The sequence below is a fragment of the Prinia subflava genome, chromosome 24, assembly GCF_021018805.1.
Source record: "Prinia subflava isolate CZ2003 ecotype Zambia chromosome 24, Cam_Psub_1.2, whole genome shotgun sequence".
Taxonomy (NCBI): domain Eukaryota; kingdom Metazoa; phylum Chordata; class Aves; order Passeriformes; family Cisticolidae; genus Prinia; species Prinia subflava.
In genome coordinates this window covers 6,043,220-6,068,190 of record NC_086270.1, presented here as the reverse complement: position 1 = coordinate 6,068,190, position 24,971 = coordinate 6,043,220, and the positions used below count along the sequence as shown (strand labels likewise).

The window sequence follows — 24,971 nt, the reverse complement described above, 5'->3', positions numbered from 1 at the left end:
GATTCCCTGGGTGGCAGCAGGGGTGACTTGCTCCTCTGGGAAAGGGGTTTAAGAGGTTTCTGCACATCTGAATTTGTTCTAATTCATAAAGTGAAGTGGCTCAAGGGCTCTCAAAAGTGCACTTTGAATAATCCCACAAATGATTGTAACAGGATCTGCTCCTGTCGAGACACAAATATGAAATATCCACAATTTATGTGTAAAAATAGACAAGAACTCATCCCAAGAAGTTGAGAAGCTGGAGGGGTTACCCTGGATCTGGGATATTCAGGATTTGCTTGAGAGGGTGAGATTTTGCCACCAAGAGCTGTCTGCAGTCCTTGACTCAGTCCTACATCTCCAGGGGTGAAATAAATTATTTTTATTGTAAAATAAGCCCTATTTGGAGAGAAGGGTCTGGCTTTCTCTGCACTCATTTCTTCCCTTTCACAGAGATAAGAGGATGTGACACGAGGTGATTTCCTCCCTGCTAATGAGCCTTTGGAGGGGTGGTGTTGTCAGGCAGCCTCCTCAGCACTCACACAAAGGACAACACAGGCTTCCCAAATTTCCAGCAAACTTTTAATATTCCCCCAAAACCAAAACACATCTGCCCTGGTGACACTTCTGAACAGGCCAAGTCGCCCCGAAAAGATTTTCTCGTGTAGTCTCAAGTATAAATATTTTGATACAAAAAATAAAACCCTATAAACAGACCCATAAACCCCACAAACCTCCCCCAAGGCATCCGGTGCTGCCGAGGGGATCCATGGCCAGGTACAGCTGCAGGGACAGGCAGCCTGAGGGGCTCCCAGCCCTCATTCCCAGGGAACCCAGGAGCAGGAGACTCTGCAAGGTCTGTGGTGGGCTTGGGAGGCGCTCCGAGCTGTGGGGTGAGGCAGGGCAGCTCCAGCAGCATTCTCGGGTGGGGGTTGGATTGGAGCTCCAGCTGAGGGTGTGGGGCACAGCAGGGCACATCTGGCTGGTGGCAGAGCCACAGAGGGCCCCTGAGCCTTGTTGGGGTCACCCAGAGAAGGAGACAGCTCCTGGCTGGTGGCAGAGCTACAGAGGGTCTCTAAACCTTGTCAGGGTCACCCAGAGCAGGGCACATCTGGCCGGTGGCACTCAGGGCCACAGAGGGTCCCCTGCACGTCCCCCAGAGCAGGCTCAGCCCAGGGCACAGGGACGCTGCCACCATTCCTTGCTGGGAAATCTCCTCCCGTGATTGTTCCTTAGCTCAGGACAAACCCAGCCCAGAGCAGCCTGGCCCAGCCTGCCTGCAGAGCAGCTCAGGATCAGGGCTAAACCTCACCTAATTACTGACAACAACCAGGAGCTCAGCCTGGGCGCTTACAGCCAGCAGCTGAGGGTGATTCGAAGCCACTCCAACTTTTAAATTAAATTATCTCATGCATAGAAACGAAAGCTGCAGCAGAGGATTCACAGAACTCATCATCAAGTACCCATTAACACATTATATATATATTAAGCTTTAAATAAAAGAAATCTTTTGAGGTTTGTTTTTTTGGGTTTTTTTTGTTGGTTTTTTTTTTCTTTTTGCATATATGCACTCTATAGGATGTAACAAACTTGAGCCTGGTCTAAGTCTCAGTCACACCCCGTGCTCTGCCCTTTATACAAAGTCTGCTCTACTGTAATAATTCTTCCTTTTAAACAAATGCAGGTAGCCTAGACCTTAATAAAAGCTGCCCAGAGCCCTGGGGCTGAGCTGCCTTCCCTGAAAAATGGAGCAGTTCTGGTTCTGTTACTTTGGGAAGGAGGTAAAAAACTGCTGGGGTGGGTTTTTAGATGATCTTGTTCTCCAGGGCTTCGATCCTTTTGGCCACAGCTTCCAGTGAGGAGGAGTTAAGGAGGAAAAATGTCAGGGAATGTTGGGAGAGAGATTTTTATGTGGGCACAGAGCGAAGGTTTTAACTAAAAGAGGGGGGATTTAGATGGGAGATTGGGCAGGAATTGTTCCCTGGCAGGGTGGGCAGGGGCTGGGCTGGAATTGCCAGAGCAGCTGTGGCTGCCCCTGGATCCCTGGCAGTGCCCAAGGCCAGGCTGGACCCTGGGGCTGGGAGCAGCCTGGGACAGGGGGAGGGGTCCCTGCCAGGGCAGGGGTGTCCCAGGATGAATTTTAAGTCCCCTCTCACCCAAACCTCAATAATTTCATGATCCCAGGCTGGCAGCACAGGTAAGGATGGGAGCAAGCACAGAGGGAATCTGTCCCATCCCCTCTGGCATTCCCAGAGCTGCTCAGGCTGACGGATTTCACCAAAGGAAGATGCTGTCTGTGCTCACACATCCTCCCACAGCTCCGGATTCACTCCGAGAGGAGGAGGAAAACTGTGAGAATGACTCGGGGGTGTCAGAGAGGCTGACACAGCTCCTGACCCTGAGGAGAGGAGAAGAGCACTTTTCCTGGAGTTCCAGAGCAATTTTCTGCTCTTTTCACTAATTCCTGCTCATGGTGTGCCTGGGAGGGGCCACCCAGTGGGTGTGAACTGTGCCCTCCAGTGACCCCTGCACCACACGAGTCAGGGATTTCACTCAGCCTGACTCTGGGAGGAGGAACAGAACTGTGCCAGTGCACAGCAGGGCCCAGAAATGTGTGAAGAAATCAGAAGGCTGCATTTAAAATTAGATCCTCTCCTGATCCTCAGTGGTGAGAAATCTCCCCTGCCCTTGTCAGCCACCCCGAGGCTCCATGAATTCCATTTTTTTCAGAAGTTTTAATCCTACTCACAAGTTTTTGGTGGCTTTTTTTTTTTTCCTCTTTCTGCTGCTTTACGGAAGGCCCAGCATGTCATAACTCAGTCCCACCAGGTGGGTTCTGTTGGGGTCCAACTCACCTGGCTGGAGACACCTCCAGGGAATGATCCCACCAGGATTTATCTCACAGCTCTGTGTTTGGGATGGGTGGATGTGTCCACCTGGATTATCCACACTGCCCACTCTGCAGCCGGAGGTGTTCTGATGCAGAGCACCCTCTGTCCCTCTGACAGAAGGGATTTGGGGGTGTTGGAGGCTTGTTCTGAAGGAATTCCCTGCCTCCTATTCCAGCGGCCTCAGGACCTGCAGCCCCATCTCCCCAGAGCCCCAGACTTCCAGAACTTGGAAAAGCCCTCCAGGGTCTCCAAGTCCAACTTCTGGCCAACCCCCACCTTGTGGAACCCTCCCCTTTCTAAGAGGCTGAAACCTGATTGTGCTCTCCTTGTGTTAACCCCTCCTTTGACCCAAACCCTAAAACTCCGCCCCTACAACTCTTTTCTGTTCCCCCCCACCTCGGCTTTCCTCCCTCTCCTCAGTCCTGGAGGAAATAAAAATGGATCTTTGTGCTTAACAAACAGAGGCTTCTTGTCTGTTTTCACTGCTGGCAGCTGTGAAATGCCTCCTTCAGGGGCATTTTCACCCCTCTACTCCAGCCTCCAAATGCTGTGACTGAACCCCAATCCTCTCTCACCAACACAGATCTTCATTTGCAGCTTCTCCAGGGCCATTTTTACCCTTCTACTCCACCTTTCAAATGCTGTGGCTGAACCCCTCCATCCCCAATCCCTCTCACTGACACAGATTTTCATGGACACGATTGTCGCAGTTGCCTTACGATGCGACCCCGCCCTCATCACCAGCATCACCTCCGACCCCCTGGGGGCCTCACTCCCACCTTCCTGACCCACACCCCGACCCTTCCCCCAGGAACAGACCTTTCCCATGGAAATCCCAGCACAACCCACAAAATCCTGGCCAGACTTCCAAAGGATATGTTTCTGCTGCAAGGAGTTGATGAGGTCCTCTACTTTGTTCTGGAACTTCACGATGGATTTGCACTCACATGGATCTTCTTCTGTGGGTCACAACAGCAAGAGGATGAGTGGCACAAAAAAGTTGATTTAATCAAAATCCCTGAGCCCAATGAAACAGAATAATTCTTGTTTTCTATGTCAGAAATGGGAGGGAAATAAAAATATAATTATTTCTAATTATCCAATCGATCTCTTCTGGCTTTAACCTCAGATGAACAGAGAATGTCACATTTTTTTGTTATTTCAGCCATGAAAAACCTTTCCAGCTCGCTGGAAACCCACTGAGCTCTGCTCCTGATGCTTCAAGTTTGCCCTAAAATTGGAGTCTGACCAAATAAAACCAACCTCTTTCTCTCCAACAACATCCAATAAAAATTGGAGGCACTGCTGCCATCAAGACTAGCTTGAGCTTTGCTTCAGTAACTCCAGTTCTTGAGGGGGTGGAACCATGAGCGTTAATCAGTTTGCTGATTTGTGTCACTAATTTACATCTGTTCTTCAAGGAAAATTAACTTAGACTGGAACAGGAGGAAGAAGATGACTGGGAAAGAAAGGGAGGGGTTACAAGGCCACTCTGAGCTGAGCAAAGAAGGAGTAAATAAAAGAGAGAATTTTAAAGGAGAGGAATCACTGGCACTAAAACACAATGGGTTTAAACCAGTCAAGAGTTACCTAAAACTGAAGATTAACAGGAGATTTCCAGGCAGCTGTTGAGAAATATAAACTGGCAATGGGAAAGAAAGAAATGCAAATATCTCCTTGCCTTCCTTTTATTTTTAATACTCAAATGTAAACAGATTTATCCAAACTGATACTTTACAAGCAAATAGTTTTTCTGAAATTTACTTTTTTTTTTTTTTTTGAAGGCTGAAGCCTACATGTATTTGAATGATTTTTAAGTATAATTTGTTGGGGGTTTCCTATAGATCCCATCCTCTTGTTCTTGGATTGATCCTAATATTTTAAGGAGACTTGGCAAAGAGTCTCTGCTTTGCAATCTCGGGCCTGTAGACACAGGGATTATCCCTCTCCAATTTCTCCAAGAGGAAAGGAAATCCTATCTTTTGAAACCTGGAGACAAATTCATCCTTTCTGAAGAAGAAGAAGGGCAGAAAGGTGGGGGGAAAGGAAGGAGAAGGGGACTTGGGAGAGGGGGACATGGCCTGAGGTGTCAGGGTTGCTTCACTTCAGGCAACCACCCAAAATACGGATGTGTCCTGATCCTCCCGTGTGTTCTGCCAGCTCCACACACTGGGAACAGGGAGATTTTTATCACACCCATCTAAAAGGGCATTTTCATCCTTCCACTTCATCTTTCAAATGCTGTGACTGAACCCCTCCATCCCCAATCCTCCTCTCACCAACACAGATTTTCATCTGCAGCTTCTCCAAGGGCATTTTCATCCCTCTACTGCAGGCTTGAAATGCTGTGACTGAACCCAAATCCCCTCTCATCAACACAGATCTTCATCTGCAGCTTCTCCAGGGCCATTTTTACCCCTCTACTTGTCTTGGGCCATGTAACCAAAAAAAAAAGTGTATTCTATTTCATCTGTAGAAAGCAGTTGGGGATGGTTTCTTTTTCTTCATCTCTTGTAACTCCAGGGGAGGAGGGCGGATGCCTTCTGATCACAGCCCAGCTGTTAAACCAGGTGGGGCAGTGTTTGTGATCTCTGTCACCACTGCCCACCCTCGGGGATATCTTCTGTTCATGGGCCATTGAGGCTCACCAGGGACTGACACATTCCATCATCCATTGGGAGATGGAACACCCAGGGGGAGGAGCCAACCATTCCCTGCCCAGATAAAAATGGGGACACAGGGACCCCAGACATTCCTCTTTGCCACTGGATTCCCAGAGGAAGAACGGACCCATCTCAGCACCACTGAACCTGTCTGCAGGATCATCTCTGCTCCAACAGAACCACATCTGTCACTGCAGGAGGATTTATTTGGGCTGCTCCCAACACCCTGAACAGGGTGTCAGGTCGTATCTCTGACTCCGTCAGGGTTTTCTGGGACTTTTGTTTGTTTGCTTGTTTTTGGTTTTGGTTTTGGTTTTTTTGTGTGTGGGGGGGTTTGGTTTTTTTTTTTTTTATATTACTGCATTTGTATTTTAATATTCCTAGTAAAGAACTGTCATTCCTATTCCCATATTTTAGCCTGAAAGCCCCTAATTGCAAAATTATAATAATTTGGAGGGAGGGGGTTTTACATTCTCCATTCCAAGGGGAGCTCCAGCTTTCCCTGACAGACACCTGTGTTGCAAACCAAGACACTATTCCAGCCTTCAAACGCTGTGACTGAACCCCAATCCCCTCTCACCGACACAGATCTTCATCTGCAGCTTCTTCCCGATCTTGCTGATGGTCCTGAAGTCGGCGGTGTAGAAGTAATGCTCAGCCACGGGTTCTGAGGCGATCTCCCTCAGCTCATCCTCCACGGCGTTGCCGACTCCCACGGCAAACATCCGAAATCCTGCCGGGAACGGGGCCCTGTCAGCGGCACGGGGCTGGCACAGTGCCCCCCTGCCAGCCTGGACATCCTCATCCAACCCCTGTGCCCCCGGGCCACACACAGCTCCAGACCCTAAATTATAATTACCCCCTTCCCCTCCACTATTCCAGATTCCTTTCAGCCAGGTCAAACAGGGTCAAAATAATTTTACAGGCAGAGATTTTATTAAAATTTACCCGACCATGGGCACTGTGGCCACAAGAAAAAAGTTTTGACAACTGTCTTTCCAGCCAGGTCAAACAGGGTCAAAATCATTTTACAGGAAGAGATTTTATTAAAAATTATCAGACCGTGGGCACTGTGGCCACAAGAACAAGGTTTTGCAGACTGTCCTTTCAGCCGGGTCAAACAGGGCCAAAATATTTTTGCAGGCAGCATTTAACTAGAATTTCCCAGCCAATGAGGACAAGAACAAGATTTTGGAGATGCAAGAAAGGACAGGTGATGGTAACACCGTCCCACTGATATGGAGGTGATAATGTAGCAAGAGGAAACAGTGGGAGTTTCCAAAATAGGCTCAGCCACTGTTAATCAACCCCTTTTAATGAGCCCCTGAGTGGCAAAGTCCCCCTGCAGTGGCGAGCTGGGGTCAACAGAACTGAGCTGAGTCTGTGTCTAAAATTGCAGCCCCCAATGGGAGTTGTCCAGGGATCATTCTGCTCTGCCAAGAGATTGATCTGCATTAAACCTGTTTCTATTGAACTGAAAGGCAATTTTCCCATTTTGAATGATATCAGTTAAGCCCTGATTCGAAATATTTGTCCCTACTTGTCAATGCCCAGGCACTGGGAAGGTTTCCCTGCTCCCCCTTTTGTCTTTCTCTAGATATGTCCAATATTTGTTGTTTTTATTCCAAGGCTCAGCTCACTGAACAATTTTGCAGTCTCATTTTAAGCACTTGTTTATCCCACAGCAATAACTTATGGACAGATAAGAGATTTCCTTGCGGGGACAAGAGAGGAGGGAGAGACAAGGCACAAAGTTTTATCACCAGGGGGGAATAAATTCTATAAATACACTTTATAAGAACCTTTTGTTTTATAAGAGCTGAACAGCCCAGTAAGATGTCAGAGTGCTTTATAAACATTGGTTTTTCACGAGCTCCCTGACCGTTCTGGTTATGTGCTGGCCCTGAGTCCCATCTAGTGGTGGAGAGCGAAGTTAAAAGGAAGGGAAGGATTCAGCAATTGCTGACTGAATTCCCAGAGGCTGGATCCATTTAACACAGGGGTGTCAGAGACTGGGAACGTGCTCAGCGGGTCAGCGAAGGGGCAGCTCTCGAGGCATTAATGTTTCATGGGGCTCAGACACAGAAATCCATCAGTGTGTGGCCACCCAGCGCTTTTCCTACAACAGCAGCTGAGGAAAGTTTCTTATTAATGTGCGTGGGGTTCCTCCTTAATCTGTGTCAGTGCTTTGTTTATTGTCTCATTGCTTTTCCTTTGCCTTTCCAGGCCTTGAGGCTGATGCAGCCAAGCCACACTTGGCCTTGCAACTCCTGGGCTTCGTTGTCTTTGCCCCCGTGTGCCTCCGGAGCTGGGCTGGGTTTCCTGACTGACCCCAGACAAATTCCAGACTGGCTTGGGTTAAGAGGGACCTTAAAGCTCCTCTTGTTCCACCATCTTCCACCATCCCAGGTTGCTCCAAGCCCTGTCCAACCCTAAAGGTGCTGGAAGCTTCCAATTCTATTTTCCCCCTGCGGTTTCCTTCCACATTTGTGTGGAGCAAATAGAACTGGGTTCCCATTCCAGGGGGTAAAAGTCCACCCTGTCCATCCCATTCTAGGGGTTGGAACACCATCCTGCCCATCCCATTCTGGGGGTAAAACTCCATCCTGTTCATCCCATTCCAGGGCATGAAACTCCACCCTGTCCATCCTATTCCAGGTGGGGGGAACTCCATCCTGTCCATCCCATTCCAAGGGGTGGAACTCCACCCTGTCCATCCCATTCCAGGAGCTAAAACTCCATCCTGTTCATCCCATACCAAGAAGAGGAACTCCATCCTGTCCATCCCATTCTGGGGGTAAAACTCCACCTTATCCATCTCATTCCAGGGGCTGGAACTCCTGCCTTGCAGGAACTCCTCCAAAGACACAGGGGGGAACTAAAACCAGCTCTTGGCACACCAAGGTGCACCTGACCCCCAGACTGAGGTGCTCCAAGCTCTCTGTGGGCAAGGATAGTCAGGGAATATCTCCCAAAATTACTCTGTATAACCTGTTTGTATCCTAAGAGGCATAGCCAGGGGAGAGTCCTGCCTGGGCCAAGGGAGAAAGAAGTCCCTGGGAATTCAGGAGCCCTACCTGAGTCCTTGGCTTTCTTGGCAGCATCTGAGATATAATCCTGTGAGCGCCCGTCAGTGAAGACAATCCCCACCTTGGGCACCCCGGGCCGGGCTCCGTTGATAGCAGAAAAGGAGCTGTCAACGAGGTACTTCAGAGCCTGGCCTGTCATGGTCCCCTTCTCCATGTAGGACATTTTCTTCACTGCTGCCTTGATGTCCTTCTTGGTCTTGAACTGCCCCAGGGGGAACTCCTGCCGCACAGAGCTGGAGTACTGCACCAGCCCCACCTGGGCCTGCTTGTCCGACACCTCCAGCGAATCCACGATTTGGTTGATGAATTTCTTCACCAGCTCGAAGTTCTCAGGCCTCACACTCTTGGAGCCATCGATGAGGAACACGAGATCCAGAGCAGACCCCAAGCCACCATTGCAAGCTGAGGGAAAACACCAGGAGAGGGCAGAAGAAAACAGCAGCAAAGAGCTCAATAAATGATGTAGGAAAATAGAACCCTAATGCTGTTTATTGCTGAGGAAATGGGGCTAATTGTTGGAGTGTGAATTCCCCTGGGCCAAATCCACACAGGCCCAGGAGTGCCCAGAAATGTGAGGATTGAATTAGAACCTTCAGAGAAACTAAGACACATAAATCCACACAGACATGAGGTAGAAACGCAAGTTTAGTTTTAAACAGAGACTGAAGTAGCCAGCAAGAAAAGGACCTAAAACCTACTTTAAAACTCAGTAGTTGCAAAGATAGATAAACTCTAGACATAAAATGAAAATGATCATAGGATCACAGAGTCATTAGGTTGGAAGGAACCTCCAGGATCATCGAGTCCAACCCAAACCCAAACTCAACTAAACCATGGCACCAAGTGCCACATCCAGTCGTTCCTTAAACACATCCAGGGATAGTGACTCCACCACCTCCCTGGGCAGACATTCCAGTATTTTATCACTCATTCTGTAAAAACCTTCTTCCTAATATCCAACCTAAACTTCCCCTGGTGCAGTTTGAGGCTGTGTCCTCTTGTTCTGTCAGTGCTGCCTGGAGAAAGAGCCCGACCCCACCTGACACAGGCACCTCTCAGGGAGCTGTGAGAGTGATGAGGTCACCCCTGAGTCTCCTTTTCTCCAGGCTGAACACCCCCAGCTCCCTCAGTCCAATGTAACCTTGCTAATTAAACATTCCTAGATGGAAAAGATAGAATTATACACGTAGAATTTATGTAAGAGTTTGCGTTTGTCTTTGCACATCAATCTTAGCTTAGGATAGGTCTAGCAAGGATGTGGAAAATCCGTGTTTTAACCTGATTGGCCAAAAATAGAATAAAAATGCACTACTTTGAGAATGAACGCACAGAGGCTCACGAAAAACACCAATGTTGCTGTTGCTGCTGCTGTGACTGCTACTGATAAGAGCTCACGGGACACAGATCACAGCACTGTCACGGCTGCTGTGGCTGCTGCTTCTGCTTGGGACTTAGGGACTCTGTGTTAGAGGCTTTCTGCACAGACTGTAACAACTCTGCCTCCATGGGGCTGATTTAGCCATGCAATAAAGGACTCTGCTTTTACAACTACCCATCACCACACTCTTCAAAGAGGACACCCCGAAAACTTGACAGTTAATTGAAGAAAACCTGACAAGAGATCACAGCACACAAAAGAGCTTCCACTGTTTTGGAAGTGATTCTGGCCTGTAAGAGCAGGGTTTCCCTTTCTGCCTTCTCTGAGCAGAACATCCCGGAGATGTCCCCAGCCTCCCTGCCGTGACCCCCACGTACCGGTGCAGGTCTTGCCGTCGCTGTTGAGGCTGAAGCCGTCCCTGCAGGCACACCTGTAGGCCCCCGGGGTGCTGACACACACCTGCTGGCAGTCGTGGTCTCCCGTGGCGCACAGGTCGGACACCACTGCAGGGACAGGAGGGGGGGCTGCAGCAGGGGCCGGCCCGAGGGCTCCCACCCAGCCCTGCACAGCCCCGTCCTGGCCCCAGAATTAAATCTGCTCTGCAGCGGGACACAGCTCACTGGTCCTGGGCACTGGCTGAGGCATAATGACAAGGAAGAAATTCCCACAAGTCTCCCTGCTCTGAGGCATGGCCAGGATTGGAAATCTTCCCCGTCCCGAGGGCAAATCCAGCTGGGTGTGGGCAAATCACAGCACCCCTCACTCTGCAAAGCTCCTGGGGGAGGTTTGGGTTAGGATTTTTTGTGTCTGCCCAGGACCCAACTTTTCCATCTCTGCAGTACAGTTCTGAGCAGGGAACTCCGCTGCCCTTCCTGCATGGGACTCGTGTTGTAAGAGCCTAAAACAAGAGGTACAGAACCCCAGTTGACTCTTTTCCATAATGCTGTTTATTACATAGATGGTGTTACAGCAGTCCTGGGTCGTGGGTAACAGAGCCACATCTAAAGCTGCCAGCTACAGCTTGTAGACCTGCCTGGAGCCTGAAACTTTAGTTCTGGTTACAATGAATTATATAGCTTTCTTTACCGAGCATCTTAATACATAGAAACCAATCAGCATCATGCACAAAACCGTCACATTTACCTACAGCCTATCACAACCAATATTATCACCATATTATGGTTAGTACAATCCAATCACCTCGAGTTAGTATGTTACAGTTTAAACATAAATTTGTTTTGCAGTGGAAATTTCTTGGACCTTTTTGCTACTTGATAAAAACATCTTTTTGTTTGCCTAGGGTTTTCCTGAGATTCATCTTTACTTGGTAAGAACATCTTTTTGTTTGTGGCCAACATATGCTTTGTTCTAGTCAAAAAATCTCCTTCCAAACATCTTAACCTTTGTTTTCTTAGTTGTCCAGTAACAACTGATTCAGCAAATCTAACTTGAGACATCTTTTATACTTCTATATCAAAACTTGCTTCCATCTCTATTTCACGTACAGGTTCCAATTCAGAGAGCCTTCTGCTAAGCATTCATATCTTCATATCATATCTGGCAAAACTTTCCTGTAAAACGTTTATCTTTCCCAACAATGCATGACCACGCCTGGAATTCACCCCAGAGCTCTCCCTGCATGTGCGGCTCTCAGATCCGTGCCCTCCAAAGGTTCCTGCTGCAGTCCTGCCCTGCTGTGGCTCCCGGGGTGCTGAGCAAACAGCAGCTCAGCGCCAGCCCCAGGAGCCAGCAGCACTGGGGGGTGACAGCGCTGTCACAGCCACGGCAGCGAGGGTGGCAAACCAGCTCCAGAGCAAACGGGCTGGGCCAGGCAAATTCAGGTACAAATGGGGAAAAGCGTGTGGGAATCCAGGCACTGGGCTGGACTGAACTGATGGGACGTGGAGCAGAGTCTTTCACAGCTCAGGTTTCTTATTTTGAACTGTTTGTGTTCTGCACTACCTGTATTCTGTATGGTTTTTGGCCTTCCACTTCCTGTGCCAGCACTGGTGGATAGTTCCAGGCCAGCTCGTTGGGAATTTTACTGCCCCTGGAGCTGCCTGTAGTCAGGTCTCTGGCTAATCTCACTGCTGGCTGGAGCACCAAGGCTTTCCTGTTTCCCCAGGAGTTTGCTGAGCACTGTGGGGAGCACTTGGACACTTCTCCCTGCTGCCAGTCCCACAACTCCTGTGCTGTGCCCGAGCAGGGGGGTTTGGGTCCATCCCTGCGGTGCTTTGGGGCAGCTGCATGTGCAGAACATGGTAACAGGGACATTCCCCCAGGAATGTGCTCTGCTCCCTACAAGAATCCTGAGTGCTTCCCTCACCTCCCAGGGTTTTTCCATGGGAGAAGCTTTGCCCGCACAGGGAGGCACAGGAAGGATTTTTCCCCACAGCTTCAAACCACACAGTGAGGCCTCTGCAACGCTGCTTCCTCCTGATCCCAGGGCAGCCAACACAACCTCCCACAAGTATCACAGCCTGGGTTCCACCCCCTCAAGTTCTGTCACTCTCCCTCTTTTTGTCAGAAGTGTTTGTTCCCCTCTTCCACAGCTCCTGCTGCAGTGACACCTGGCAACATCTGACTCACTCTGTGTTATCACCTGAGGATAATCCAGGGCTCACTCTGTATCCAAAATTGCCCTCCTTTCCACAGAAGAGCCAATTTTCCATGACAAAAAGCTGCTCCCTTTCATCACTTTCATCCTGGAATCTGAATCAGGAGATTTTACACCTCTCAAAACTGGGAGTTCTCCAGGCCCAGCCGTGTGTGTTTGAAATTCCAGGTGGATCACACCTTTCAGGAAGCATTGCCACACGTTTTTGCTTCCAGGGAATGGCAGGAGAAGCCCCTGGGCCTCTCTTGCTGACAGAAAATGGGGATTTATGGCCCATTCCTGCTGCCTTGTGGCACATTTGGAAGCAATAAAACATTCCCAGTCCTTCAGCAGCTCCTGTAGGAGCAAAGCAGCACTTGTAGGATGGTGTTTTTGTAGGATGGGGTTTGCGAGATGGCGTTTGTGGGATGGGGTTTGGAGGATGGTGGTTTTATAGGATGCAGTTTGTATGATGCCATTTTTGTAGAATGCTGTTTGTGGAACGGTGTTTGTGGGATGCTGGGGCTCCTTTGATGAGCTGTGCAGACAGGAATTAGATCCTGCTCCAGCCAGGAGAGACCCCTGCCCCACGAGGCCTCCAACCCCAAAAGCAGTGTGAGGGAAAGGCAGCTCAGCCTCTGACAGGAACTGGGACCATCCCTGTTGAACAGGCAATACGGGCAGGGGGGATTACAAAACAAATTCTCTCAAATGCCCCCAAAGGGGTGTGATTTCAGCGGTGCTAAACTCCTCTTTCCCAGGTTGTTTTGCAGTGCCTTCAGGAGTGTGTGGATCATGTTTACAAACTCTCCAGTGCTGGTGAAATCTGGAGATTTCTTTAACCAAAAACCTGAAATCCCCTGAACAAAACCCTGCAGTTCTGGAAAGGCAACTTCAAAGAGCCCCTGTCCCTGACAGGGCTCTGATTCTACAGGATCTGGAGCAGGGAAGCAGAAGGATAAAGGGTGGTCACAGGTACAACTTCCATGGGAAAGGCTGGAGGGGGATTTTGGAAAAGGGCTGGAGGGACTGGACCCAGGGAATGGCTTCCAGTGCCAGAGGGCAGGGCTGGATGAGAGATTGGGCAGGAATTGTTCCCTGGCAGGGTGGGCAGGGGCTGGGCTGGAATTGCCAGAGCAGCTGTGGCTGCCCCTGGATCCCTGGCAGTGCCCAAGGCCAGGCTGGACCCTGGGGCTGGGAGCAGCCTGGGACAGGGGGAGGTGTCCCTGCCATGGCAGGGATGCTTGGAATATTCTTAGTTGGAAGGGACCCACAAGGATCATGGAGTCCAACTCTTAAGTAAATGACCCAAACAGGGACTGAACCCACAACCTCAGTGATGTTAGCACCATGCTCTGACCAGCTGAGCTGATCTTAGGGTCATGGGATGAGCTCTCCAATCCCTTCCCACCCAAACCATTCCAGGATTCTCTGCAAAGCTTTAAGGTCCTTCCCATCCAAAGAATTCCCAGTTCCCTGCTGGCTGGCAGTCCTGCAGCTCCAGGCTGGGCACGCCAGGACTCACCACAGAAAGCCTCCTGGAACTTCTGGGTCAGCTTCTCAATGACGCTGTAGCTCTCCACGTAGTCCACGTGCTCGTCCAGGGGCTCGCTGGCCATCTGCCTCAGCGTGCCCATGTCCACCCTGCCCACGCCGATGGCGAAGATCTCGATGCCCGCGGCCCTGGCCCGGGCAGACACGTCCTGCACCCCGTCCTGGGGCCGGCCGTCGGTCACCACGATGGCCACCTGCAGGGGAGGGACGGCCGGGTGGCACTGGTGTCCTGTCACATCCCGTAAGGTTTGTGGAACAGGCTGGGCTACGAGGGAAGGGTTTGCATTTCTAAAATTAAGGGGAAAGGGAATCCCACCAGCTCTTCCCGTTCTTTGGAGATCACACGAACCATGGGGTGTTTTAGGTGGAATTAGTTTCTTTCCAAGCTGGAAAAGTTAAACTGCCAGGGATTGATGGTTTCATCAAAGGACAATCGCCAGGGATTGATGGGTTCACCAAGGAACAACCGCCAGGGATTGATGGGTTCACCAAGGGAGAACCACCAGGGATTGATGGATTCACCAAGGGACAACTGGTGCATCCCCCTCTAAGGAAAATAAATTAATGTTTTTCATAGCCAAACTCGAGCTCAAGCCAAACTAAAGATCTTCAGGGACACCCAGGACAAGCCCAGCTGAGTGTGGGACTTCACAGAGTCTCAGGAAATGTCATGGAAATGTGAGATGAAGGCTTCATCCCGTTTATAGGTGGAGGAGCTGAAGGGTGGAACTGAAACCAGCCCCATGGAGAGAGAGGGGAAGAGGCCCGAGGTCACGCTGTGTGTCAGGGCCTGCCAGGATTTGTGATTCTCTGCTCCAAAATAAACAGCAGGGATTAAACCCCACCCCTGCTGACCCTAGCATTAAAGTGGCAGCTGGTTTAAGTAGGAACTGGATTTCAGCTTGGATTAAATGGAGCCCTGAACCAGTTAAAAGCTTCCCAGAGCCCTGCTTCTGGTTTGTCCCTTTTCCTCTTTATTTCTCTTCTGAAAGAGACTTTGTCACAAGACCTGAATTCTTGCTCTTTGCCAATTCTTCTGCCCCTGCCACTTTTCCTTACAACTGATTTATTGTGACACCACTGCTGACCCCAAAGGAACAGCTTGGACTGGAACGCAGAATGGGGAAAAAAGTTCCCCTCTGTAAAAAACGGGAGAAACAGGAAAAATGTGGGCTTTACAATCTAATTTCAGCTGTTTATCTGCACTTCCTAAGGGCTGCACAATTAAAAATTCCCAGGAGCATCACAATTCTACAATTGGTGCTTCCAAGGGATAAAAATAAACAAATTCAAGCCTTTCTCTTCTAGCGTGGCAAAAATAAGACAAAGCATCACCTGTGGCAGGTGAGGGGTGTGCTGTGCGGGGAGTGGACGTGCCAGAGGAGCTCCGGGGTTTTCCCGGGGTGGGAGCGGATCCGTCCGTGCAGTGGAGCCTTTTGCCAGGAGAGAGAGCCCTCGGCTCAGCCGCAGCTCCAGCCGGGCTGCGCCGCCTGCGCAGCGCCAGCAGCGCTGCCCGGGGCTGCCGGGAGAGCCCCGCAAAGCCCGGCCGGCAGAGAGAGAGGAGTTATCAAATCAGGGAATGGGGGGAGTTATCACATCAGGGAATGAGGAGATATCAAATCAGGGATCAGAGGAGTTATCACATCAGGGAATGGGGGGAGTTATCAGGGATCAGAGGAGTTATCAAATCAGGGAGTGAGGAGATATCAAATCAGGGAGTGAGGAGATATCAGATCAGGGAATGGGAGGAGTTATCAAATCAGGAACAGAGCAGTTATCAGATCAGGGAATGGAGCAGTTATCAAATCAGGGAACAGAGGAGTTATCAAATCAAGGAATGAGAGGCACTATCAAATCAGGGACCAAACCCTGCCAGCAGGTCCTGTCAGCAGCCACCTGTCCTCCTGCAATTCTCTTCCTAAATCAAGAAATTCTCCAGGTTTTATCAGCTCCTCTTCTCTATCAGATAACCTGAGCCTGGTTAAGCCCGAGCCCAGATAAGCCCCGGATGGGGTGGAGCTGCAGCATCCACACTGGATATGATAGGAAAGATCCTCATAATGCCTCTGTGTGGAAACCTGCCATAAAGGACTCAAAATTCATGTTGCCTTCTGCCCTGCTGTTGGAGATAACAAAACTTCTGGATACAGAGCTGGGATTGGGAATTAGTCAGGGAGCCCACGGGGAAAATGAATGTAACAGTGAGAGGAAGCCAGGGGACCTTTCTGTGACAGACTGACAGAAAGAGTGTAAAAAATACCCCTTAATATCACATTTGGTTAGCCCAATCATCAGGAAACCCTGGGGTTTTTTCCCCAGGATTCCTACCATAGATATTTTCTCTGCATCCAGCCTGAGTCAATGCAAAAAAATGTCCCTTTTTAAAGAAGTATTTTCAAACCTACCTCCAAATTATTTGCAATCTGAGGATCTCTGTAATCCCCTGTCATTGAAAAAGCTGAGTGCTGGTGTGTGCCTGATTTGGGAAAGGCTTGGAGGGAAGGAGCAGCCTCTGGATGCTGGAGGTGCTGGCACTGCTCAGCCATGTGAGGGGAATTATGAAAAGATGACGCTTCTGTTCAGCCTCCAACAGCTGAATTTTACCCTGATCCTCAGTTCTGCACTGTGAAAACTCAGAAATTTTGCTTTCCAAGGTCAAACCTTGTGCTCATGCAAGCAGCGGCTTTCCCTGTGAATTCCTGACATTCTGGATCCCTCAGTCCTTCTGTCAGACAGAAATCCCGCGTGTTCTGACACAATTTATTCCTGGTTATCTCAGACACCTGAGCACTCCTGAGTATTCCTTAGCATTCCCAGGTATTCCCAGCCCCGGAATGGAATTTCCCGGCGATCCCGCAGCTAATGAGGGAGCGATGGCTCATTATGCTCTGGGAACGTGATGTTCCAGCCGCGCTCCAAGGAGAATCGGGCAGGGAGCTGCACAAAGCCCTGCATTTGCTCAACAATTTGCCAATTTATTTGTTGTTCTGTTCTTCCCTAAAAAATGAGGTGAAAGTAATTGGGCTCCCTGCGGGTTTTGAGGAAGGTGGGAGCAGGTTTTTCTCGGAGCTCCTACGGAAACAAATTGTGCTTTTCCCTGGCCGAGGGTGACATTTGCTGCACAAAGCAAGAGCAAAGCACCGTGTGATGTTCTGGGATGTTGACAACCAGATTTGTGTGGAGATTTGTTGGATTTCTGCTGTGGGAAGGAGCAAGGACCGTGTCCGGTGTTTCTGGAAGCTTCACCTCCCTAAATCCCGGCATGACCTGTTCCTCCTCCCAGCCAGGGGATGGGGTCACCCTGAGCAGAAGGGAAAAGCTGGCTGGACTTCAAGGCAGAGGAAAAAAGTGAATAAAACAACCAAGAATACAAAGGGTTGTGGAGTTTTCCACCTTGGAGACATTGAAAAGTCACCTGGGCATGGTCCTGGGCAGCCCCACTGGAGAACAGGGTGAGCTCCAGAGACCCCTCCCAACACTTTCTATGACTCTGCCTCTTGGATCAGTTCCAGAGTGGAAGGGAAAAGCAAGGAGTGATTTCCCTTTTTTTTTTTTTTTTTTTTTTTTTAATGCCTCAGATAAATCATTCCAAAGCCCACTGGTCTCAGCTTTTCCAGCTGTCCAGGAAAGGTTTCAGTGAGACACTGGAAATCCAGGATGGTTTGTTGCACACAGCCAGAGGTGACAGGGAACAGCAAGGCTTGGGGGAGCTGACTGGCAGCAGGAAAAGAGGGCACGAGGAGAGGGGACATGGAATGGTGTGGAAGAGATTCCGGAGATGAGGATCCAGCACTTTCATGGACAGCTCAGTGGAAATGTCTCTTCAATCTACAGGAGTGGCCAATGCTGTGTGTAACTGTCAGGCTGCATTTAGAACAAAAACTAAGACTGAATATGTCATAATGAGTTTTGTATTTTCTTTCACTAAGTCACAAAGAAGAGCTTCTTTCTCAAGAAGAATTGAGAGGTTTGAACCTGCCAGAGATTTTCAAGAACTGAGATTTGAAGCTCCCAGAAGTTTTCAGGAAGAATTGAGAGGTTTGAACTTCCCAAAGGTTTTCAAGAAGAATTGAGAGGTTTGAACTTCCCAAAGGTTTTTCAAGAAGAATTGAGATGTTTGAACCTCTTGGAGGTTTCCAAGAATTGAGGGGTTTGCGCCTCCCAGAGGTTTCCAAGAAGACTTGAGAGGTGTGAACTTCCTGGAGGTTTTCAAACCTCTGGTTTGCACCTCCCAGAGGTTTTCCACCTGTGACAATCAACCCCCATGTGTCCACACACAATCAAAGCCCAGAGAAAATCACCTTTCTGCTTTTTCCAACCGCTCCAGGATGAAGTCCCAAGCAAGGAGCTGGAGGAACCAGACCCTTTCTTTGCCTCCTTACCATTGTTGTTAGGACGGCCATGACACACAGAGTGATACGGTAAAATCTTCAGGAGGCTCAAAAAGCTCTTTATTATGGTGGCATGCTCTCTTTTATACAGCTTTTCCAAATTTTGAGGGCAACTTCTAATTGGTCAATAGCTTTCTTGTTAATTATTCTATTGGTTAGTAAAAGGTATTTTACTTGTCCATCAAAGCTATCTATTCGCATATTGGTTACGTATTTTCTTTACTGATTCTCATGGGACAAATCCCTTGTTATTACAGGTTTTTCACCCTCAGAATAAATTGTTGGAATTAATAAAGGAATAAATAAAGGAACTTCTCATTCTCAAAACAGTTTCACATGGGAACTTACGAATTGCTTGTTAGCTGTGGGCCTGATTTTCTGAAGCCTGAGGGTGCTGGCTTTTCCAAGGGAAACTTTTCAGCAGTTTCTCCTTTCCCAAGCAGCTTTGTGTAAATAACTTTTCTTCCCCTAACATTTCTGGGTAAACAATATTCCTTTCCCATAACAACCTCTCTCCCAGGTGTTGTTTGTGTTACTGAACCAATGGAGGCGGGTGTCCATCCTATGCACCAATAATGTGCCTTTTTAGCATAGGGGGTTATAAAAAGGCTGAATGAATTGTAAATAAACCCTTCTGATTCTCCTCTGCCTGCTGACTGGAGTCAAGCATCTTTATTTCATGTCCAACAGCGACAGTTAGCTGCACTTAGAAGAAACGACAGGCCGGCTTTTCACCCTGTTCCTCCACCTTACCTTTTTGAAGTTGGGCCCACCGTCCCTGCCGCCCTCGGCGGCACTGAAGGCGCGGCTGACGGCGAACTGGATGGCCAGGCCGGTCATGGTGCCCGTGGAGAGGGGCTGGATCCTGCGCACAGCCTGCAGCAGGGCCGCCTTGCCCTGGGGGCCCTGCAGGGACAGCTCGCTGCGCACGGCGCTGGCGTAGTTGATGACGCCCACGCGGGTGGCGTTGGGGCCCACGTCCAGCGCCTCGATCACGCGCGACACGAACACCTTGATCTTCTCGAACTCGTGCGGCCGCACGCTGCGCGAGCTGTCGATGATGAACACCAGGTCCGTGGGCTTGGTCCTGCACAGGGTGCCTGGGGGCGGCAGGGACAGAGGGGAAATCTGAGGGTCGGGTGTTCCATCCTCACACAGGCCACCATTAAAACACCATTGGGTGTTTTATCTTCTTTTCTTTCAGAGTCGGGGCTAAATGCTCGAGAGACGTTTTTTCATGTTTGGACTCAGATGTTTATTAATTCTTATCTATAGTACAGCCTTACAAGCTGTGAGTTCTAGCTAACAAAGTGAAAAATGGCTGTGTCTTTATCTCTCTACAAGGTCTTTTAGGGACAAACTGTCCAATTAAGAAATGACACCTAAATTATTTTTACTTTTAATCCAATAACCAACCACCTGTGGCCCACAATGCAGACTTTTCTATCCAGTTACAAGATACCACCCAGACCCATGAAGAAGAAGGTGAAAAAAGAAGGACTTAGGCAACGCCCTAAATCCTCCATCTTGCTTGATTTATATATTACTATATTCTAAAACCTTAAACTCTTAAGTTTTCCACCATGTGATATTACAAACTTCTATTCAAAATACACCCCCACAATCCCAGTGCTGTCACTCAATTTTGGAAGCCTTTTCCAAGTCCCCAGGTCGAATTCCGAGTTTGCTTGGGGGTCAGTGCCTGTCAGCACAGAAAGTCTGAAATTCTCAGTGCCCAGGGTTCCAACAAGGTAATCAAAGGGAAAGAAGGGGAAAATGTCCCGGGAGGGAGAGAACAGTGCTGGTAAAGCAGTGCTGAGCAGAGAGGAGCTTCAGTCCTTTCTCTGTTTCACAGCTCTAACTGAATATTTTAAGTGTTCTTTTTGCTTCTCTAGGGAAGTGCCTGTGAGAAAGCAGAGTTCCGGGGGGTGACACGGACTTGTGACAAGCAGGGTGTCCCTTGTCACCCTGGGCTGCCTCTGAGGGCTGCAGAAAACCTCATCCCCCTACAGCAGCATGGAGTGAAGGAGGGAGGGATAAATGTGTGGAATGACAGCACGGAGAGAGGGAAGGAGGGAAAGACAGAGGGAGGGAGGGAGGGAGGGAGGGAGGGAGGGAGGGAGGGAGGAAGGAAGGAAGGAAGGAAGGAAGGAAGGAAGGAAGGAAGGAAGGAAGGAAGGAAGGAAGGAAGGAAGGAAGGAAGGAAGGAAGGAAGGAAGGAAGGAAGGAAGGAAGGAAGGAAGGAAGGAAGGAAGGAAGGAAGGAAGGAAGGAAGGAAGGAAGGAAGGAAGGAAGGAAGGAAGGAAGGAAGGAAGGAAGGAAGGAGGAAGGAAGGAGGAAGGAAGGAAGGAAGGAAGGAAGGAAGGAAGGAAGGAAGGAAGGAAGGAAGGAAGGAAGGAAGGAAGGAAGGAAGGAAGGAAGGAAGGAAGGAAGGAAGGAAGGAAGGAAGGAAGGAGGAAGGAAGGAAGGAAGGAAGGAAGGGAAGGAGAGGAAGGAAGGAAGGAAGGAAGGAAGGAGAAGGAAGGAAGGAAGGAAGGAAGGAAGGAAGGAAGGAGAAGGAAGGAAGGAAGGAAGGAGAGGACGGAAGGAAGGAGGGAAGGAGAGGAGGGAAGGAAGGAGGGAGAGGAGAGGAGGAGGGAAGGAGGGAGGGAAGGAGGGAGGGAAGAGGGAGGAAGGAGGGAAGGGAGGAGGAGGGAAGGAAGGAGGGAAGGAAGGAGGGAAGGAAGGAGGGAAGGAAGGAGGGAAGGAAGGAGGGAAGGAAGGAGGGAAGGAAGGAAGGAAGGAAGGAAGGAAGGAAGGAAGGAAGGAAGGAAGGAAGGAAGGAAGGAAGGAAGGAAGGAAGGAAGGAAGGAAGGAAGGAAGGAAGGAAGGAAGGAAGGAAGGAAGGAAGGAAGGAAGGAAGGAAGGAAGGAAGGAAGGAAGGAAGGAAGGAAGGAAGGAAGGAAGGAAGGAAGGAAGGAAGGAAGGAAGGAAGGAAGGAAGGAAGGAAGGAAGGAAGGAAGGAAGGAAGGAAGGAAGGAAGGAAGGAAGGAAGGAAGGAAGGAAGGAATGGCAGCACTGAGGGAAGACGGGAGGGAAGAAGGAAGGGAAGGAGGGATAAAGCTAGGGACTGAAACCTGAGCTGCATTTCTGCATCCAAAAAAGGCTGGAAAGGGATTGCTGCACCTCAGACCTGGATAACCAACCTCACGGTTATCACTTAATGGGAATGGGACCAGACCCAGGCACGACACTCAGCCATCAGCTGGGATTGGGAACAACAGTCCCAGGTCAAACCCCCAGCACAGCAGGAGCCAGACCCCTGTTCCCTAATAACAGACCCCAGTAACACAGCCCAGAGCTGGTTCATGTCTGTGAGGCGGAAACTACAGAGAAATCTGGAACCCATAACTCATAGTTAATAATTCATAATTAATCTCTACAGCCCCATGAATACCCACAGTGAAAAGGAGAGGCTATAAAAAGAAGGCATCAGCAATGCAACAAACTGAATGATTGTTGTTGTTATTATTATTATTATTTAAATTTCTCGCTTTCACTCCATTTCCCATCTTTATTTTCAGCTGTAGCAAGACATAAAAAAGGCCTGTGTTTTTTTATGATTTCCTAAATGAATACCCCATTTCCCCAGCAGATCTATGGCATCCTGTTCTTTTTAATTTTTTCATCTCATTTAGCCTGTCTCTGTCAGGCACCAAGTACTCTGTTAATATTTGATTTCTGCAGGGCCCAGGGAGTTCCTGTCATAAAGGAGATTTCTGTGGACAGATTTTTAAATGGGAGCTCTTGGGCCAACAAATCTGCTCCAAATGATGACATAAATATTACAGCTGGTCCTCAGTGTGAGATCTAAAGGGCTTTCAGTCTTTGAGGCAGATAAAAATAAATACCCTGCGATGGATCCGTAAAGGAAATAATCAGGTTTGTTTCCTGAGAGGCATCGAGGCTGAATCTGCTCCAGAAAGGTCTGGGAAGGTGAGAGCAAAGCAGGCAGTGGTCACTTTGTCACGAGCTCTAATTCCCACTAAAATCCAATCTAAGCTTTTCCCATATGGATGAATTTCATTTTCCCCCACAATTCACTGCAGAGGAAGGAAAACTCCCTGGGAGAACCATCTGCAGGACTGGAAATCCATTTTCCAGGGGTTGCTTGTGCCCAGTTTACAGGTGAGAAATGAAGGTCCAGGGAAAGGCTCAAAGCCTTGCAATTAATTCCTCCAGAAATAAAACACAAGTCCCCCTTTGGACCAATGAATCATGCCTGGATTTAGTGGCAAACCAAGCAGGAAAAGTTATTTTATTTCCCTAAGAACAGCTGGAGCCAATAGAAATTTTGAAGTCTATCTATTTTATTTACTTCTGCTCTGTGATTTGGCCCTAAATAACATTTTTAACTTCTTTTTATGAGAGTGGAGTTTATTTCAGAGAAGGGAAGAGTAAAGAAAGGATATCAGGGGGGAGATTTTGGGGATTTCAGCCACAGTCAGGGTCTGCAGGACAGGCCCTGTTCTCTCCAGCAGTCACTTGCTCTGCTTGACATCTTAACTCAGCATAGTTTAGTTAAAACTGGAATCAAACCAGAAATAAAATCTTCCTCTCTATTTACAAATATCCACACTAGCAATGATTCAGGAGTAGCTGAATTAATGCCCTGACTTAGCAGAAAATCCCTCTCAGGGCATCTTTGCCATATCCATTAAAACAGCGGGAAAACAGCGCAGTAACCCAGGGCTAAAAGGGGTTTATTTTAGAGAGGTGACTGCTCACAGCAGGGCTGAGCTCAGTCACTGCTCTGTTTCACTTCCCAACTTTTCACAGCAAAGAGAACCCTCCTTTCCTAAATTCCCGAGGAGAAAGAGGTCAGTTTATCTGAAATCTCCCTTTCCTCAGCCCCAGGTAGCGGGCAGTCACTGTCTCTGCAGTCACTGCCACACCTGTACAGCTCAGGCTGTGTGTGAGGCATCACTATCAGACCGTCCAAACATTTCTAATTCCCAGAAGTTTGGCCTTGCAGGGGGATTTGCATCTCCTGCAGCAATTCCTCCAGGCTGCCTGGAGCCAGGGAAGAACAGGGATGCTCCTGAGGAGCCCAGGGAAGAACAGGGATGCTCCTGAGGAGCAGACCCTCCCTTCCCTGGGTGTTCAACCCTATTCTGTGTGTCCATCCCTGTCCCAGGTGTCCAGCCCTTCCCTCGGTGTCCAGCCCTGCCCCGGGTGTCCAGCCCTTGCTGGCACTCATTCCAGGCTGGAGTTTAGAGCCCGTGCAAGCTGCAGAGCAGGCAGCTCACCTGCTCCTGGCTGCCCTACTCCCCACCTGGGAAGCCAAAGAGAGCAGGATTTTGCTCAGGAACAGATGGAGAAAATCCAAGGAAAGTCCTATTCCCACCAACCCGACCCAGACCTGCTGCTCAGGAGGTGACCCAGGGGTGTCTGGCCAATTCCTGCTCCAGCTCCCAGCCAAGGCAGCCACCGTGGAGCTGTAGAGAGGAGGGAAGGCAGAGCCCTTGCCCCCTTGGGCCTCCTCCAACCCCTGCCGGGGCCACCCGCGCTGTCCCCACAGGAGCCAGCCCAGCCCCATGTCCCGCTGCCTTGGGGACACACCGGGCACAGCTCCTTCACTTCCCTGGCTCTGGGCATTCCCTCTGCCCTGCCCGTCCCAGCACCAGCCGGAGGCACAGACGGACCCCAGCCCCAGCCCCCCCAGCCCCCCGGCTCCCCACTCACCGCGGGGCTGCGGCGGGGCCCCGCCGGCGCCGGGGCCGTGCAGGAGCAGCAGCAGCGAGAGCAGCAGGGCACAGCAGATCCCGGCCATGGCTGTGCGGGGCCGCGGCCGCGCTGCGAGTGCGGGGCAGAGGGCTGGCCCCGAGTATTAACCTGCCCTTCTGCCGAGGCTCCGAGCCAGCCCCTGACACGCCGGGGCCGGGGGGGCAGCCAGGGGAGAGGGGCAGGAGGAAGGAGCAGGGGGAGATGCTGCAGGGTGGGGAGGGGGCGATGTCAGCCCTGCCCTGCCGGCCCCCAGCCCCCCACAATGGCCCCATTGCTGCGGAGGGCACGGGGAGCTATAAAGGGCCCCGGAGCGGGGGAAGGTGCGGAATGTGGGGCTGGAACAGCGGCACCAGTGAGAGCAGCCCTGGGGAGCCGGGGTGGGGCTGGCGGTCGGCGGCTGCTGCCCGCGGAGCTGGGGGCGCAGAGGGGCCGGGCGTGCCAGGGAGGGGACAATGCCACCGTCACACGGGTCCCCTCTCATTGCCCCTGTGCCAAGGGCATGGGACAGTGCCACCGTCACACGGGTCATGGGTCCCCTCTCATTACCCCTATGCCAGGGAGGGGACAGCGTCACACAGGTCCCCTCTCGTTCCCCCTGTGTCAAGGGCAGGGCTGGAGATCCTGGGGGTCCCTGCCCTGGGTGAAGGCTCAGGGCAGCAGCAGA

At 50.1% G+C, this 24,971-nt stretch overlaps 1 protein-coding gene and 1 long non-coding RNA gene across 3 annotated transcripts; one reads left to right on the top strand and one right to left on the bottom strand.

The window, feature by feature from the left end:
- Positions 1-1,495: 1,495 nt before the first annotated feature.
- Positions 1,496-24,492, bottom strand: MATN1 (matrilin 1). 2 transcript variants are annotated; one of them, XM_063418980.1, is made up of 8 exons: positions 24,266-24,492; positions 19,295-19,641; positions 14,122-14,344; positions 10,378-10,503; positions 8,611-9,024; positions 6,114-6,266; positions 3,751-3,829; positions 1,496-1,836 (listed from the first exon to the last, which is right to left on the bottom strand). In XM_063418980.1, exons 1-8 carry the CDS (start codon positions 24,351-24,353, stop codon positions 1,785-1,787), a joined length of 1,482 nt encoding a protein of 493 aa, XP_063275050.1. In that variant the 5' UTR covers positions 24,354-24,492; the 3' UTR covers positions 1,496-1,784. The 2 variants fall into 2 exon arrangements, with proteins under 2 accessions (XP_063275050.1, XP_063275051.1); XM_063418981.1 differs by lacking the exons at positions 19,295-19,641; positions 24,266-24,492 and adding an exon at positions 16,556-19,189.
- LOC134561745 (uncharacterized) lies at positions 11,304-15,437 on the top strand. The gene is made up of 2 exons (XR_010082973.1): positions 11,304-13,571; positions 14,728-15,437. It is a non-coding gene; the product is annotated as an uncharacterized LOC134561745 (long non-coding RNA).
- Positions 24,493-24,971: the final 479 nt, after the last annotated feature.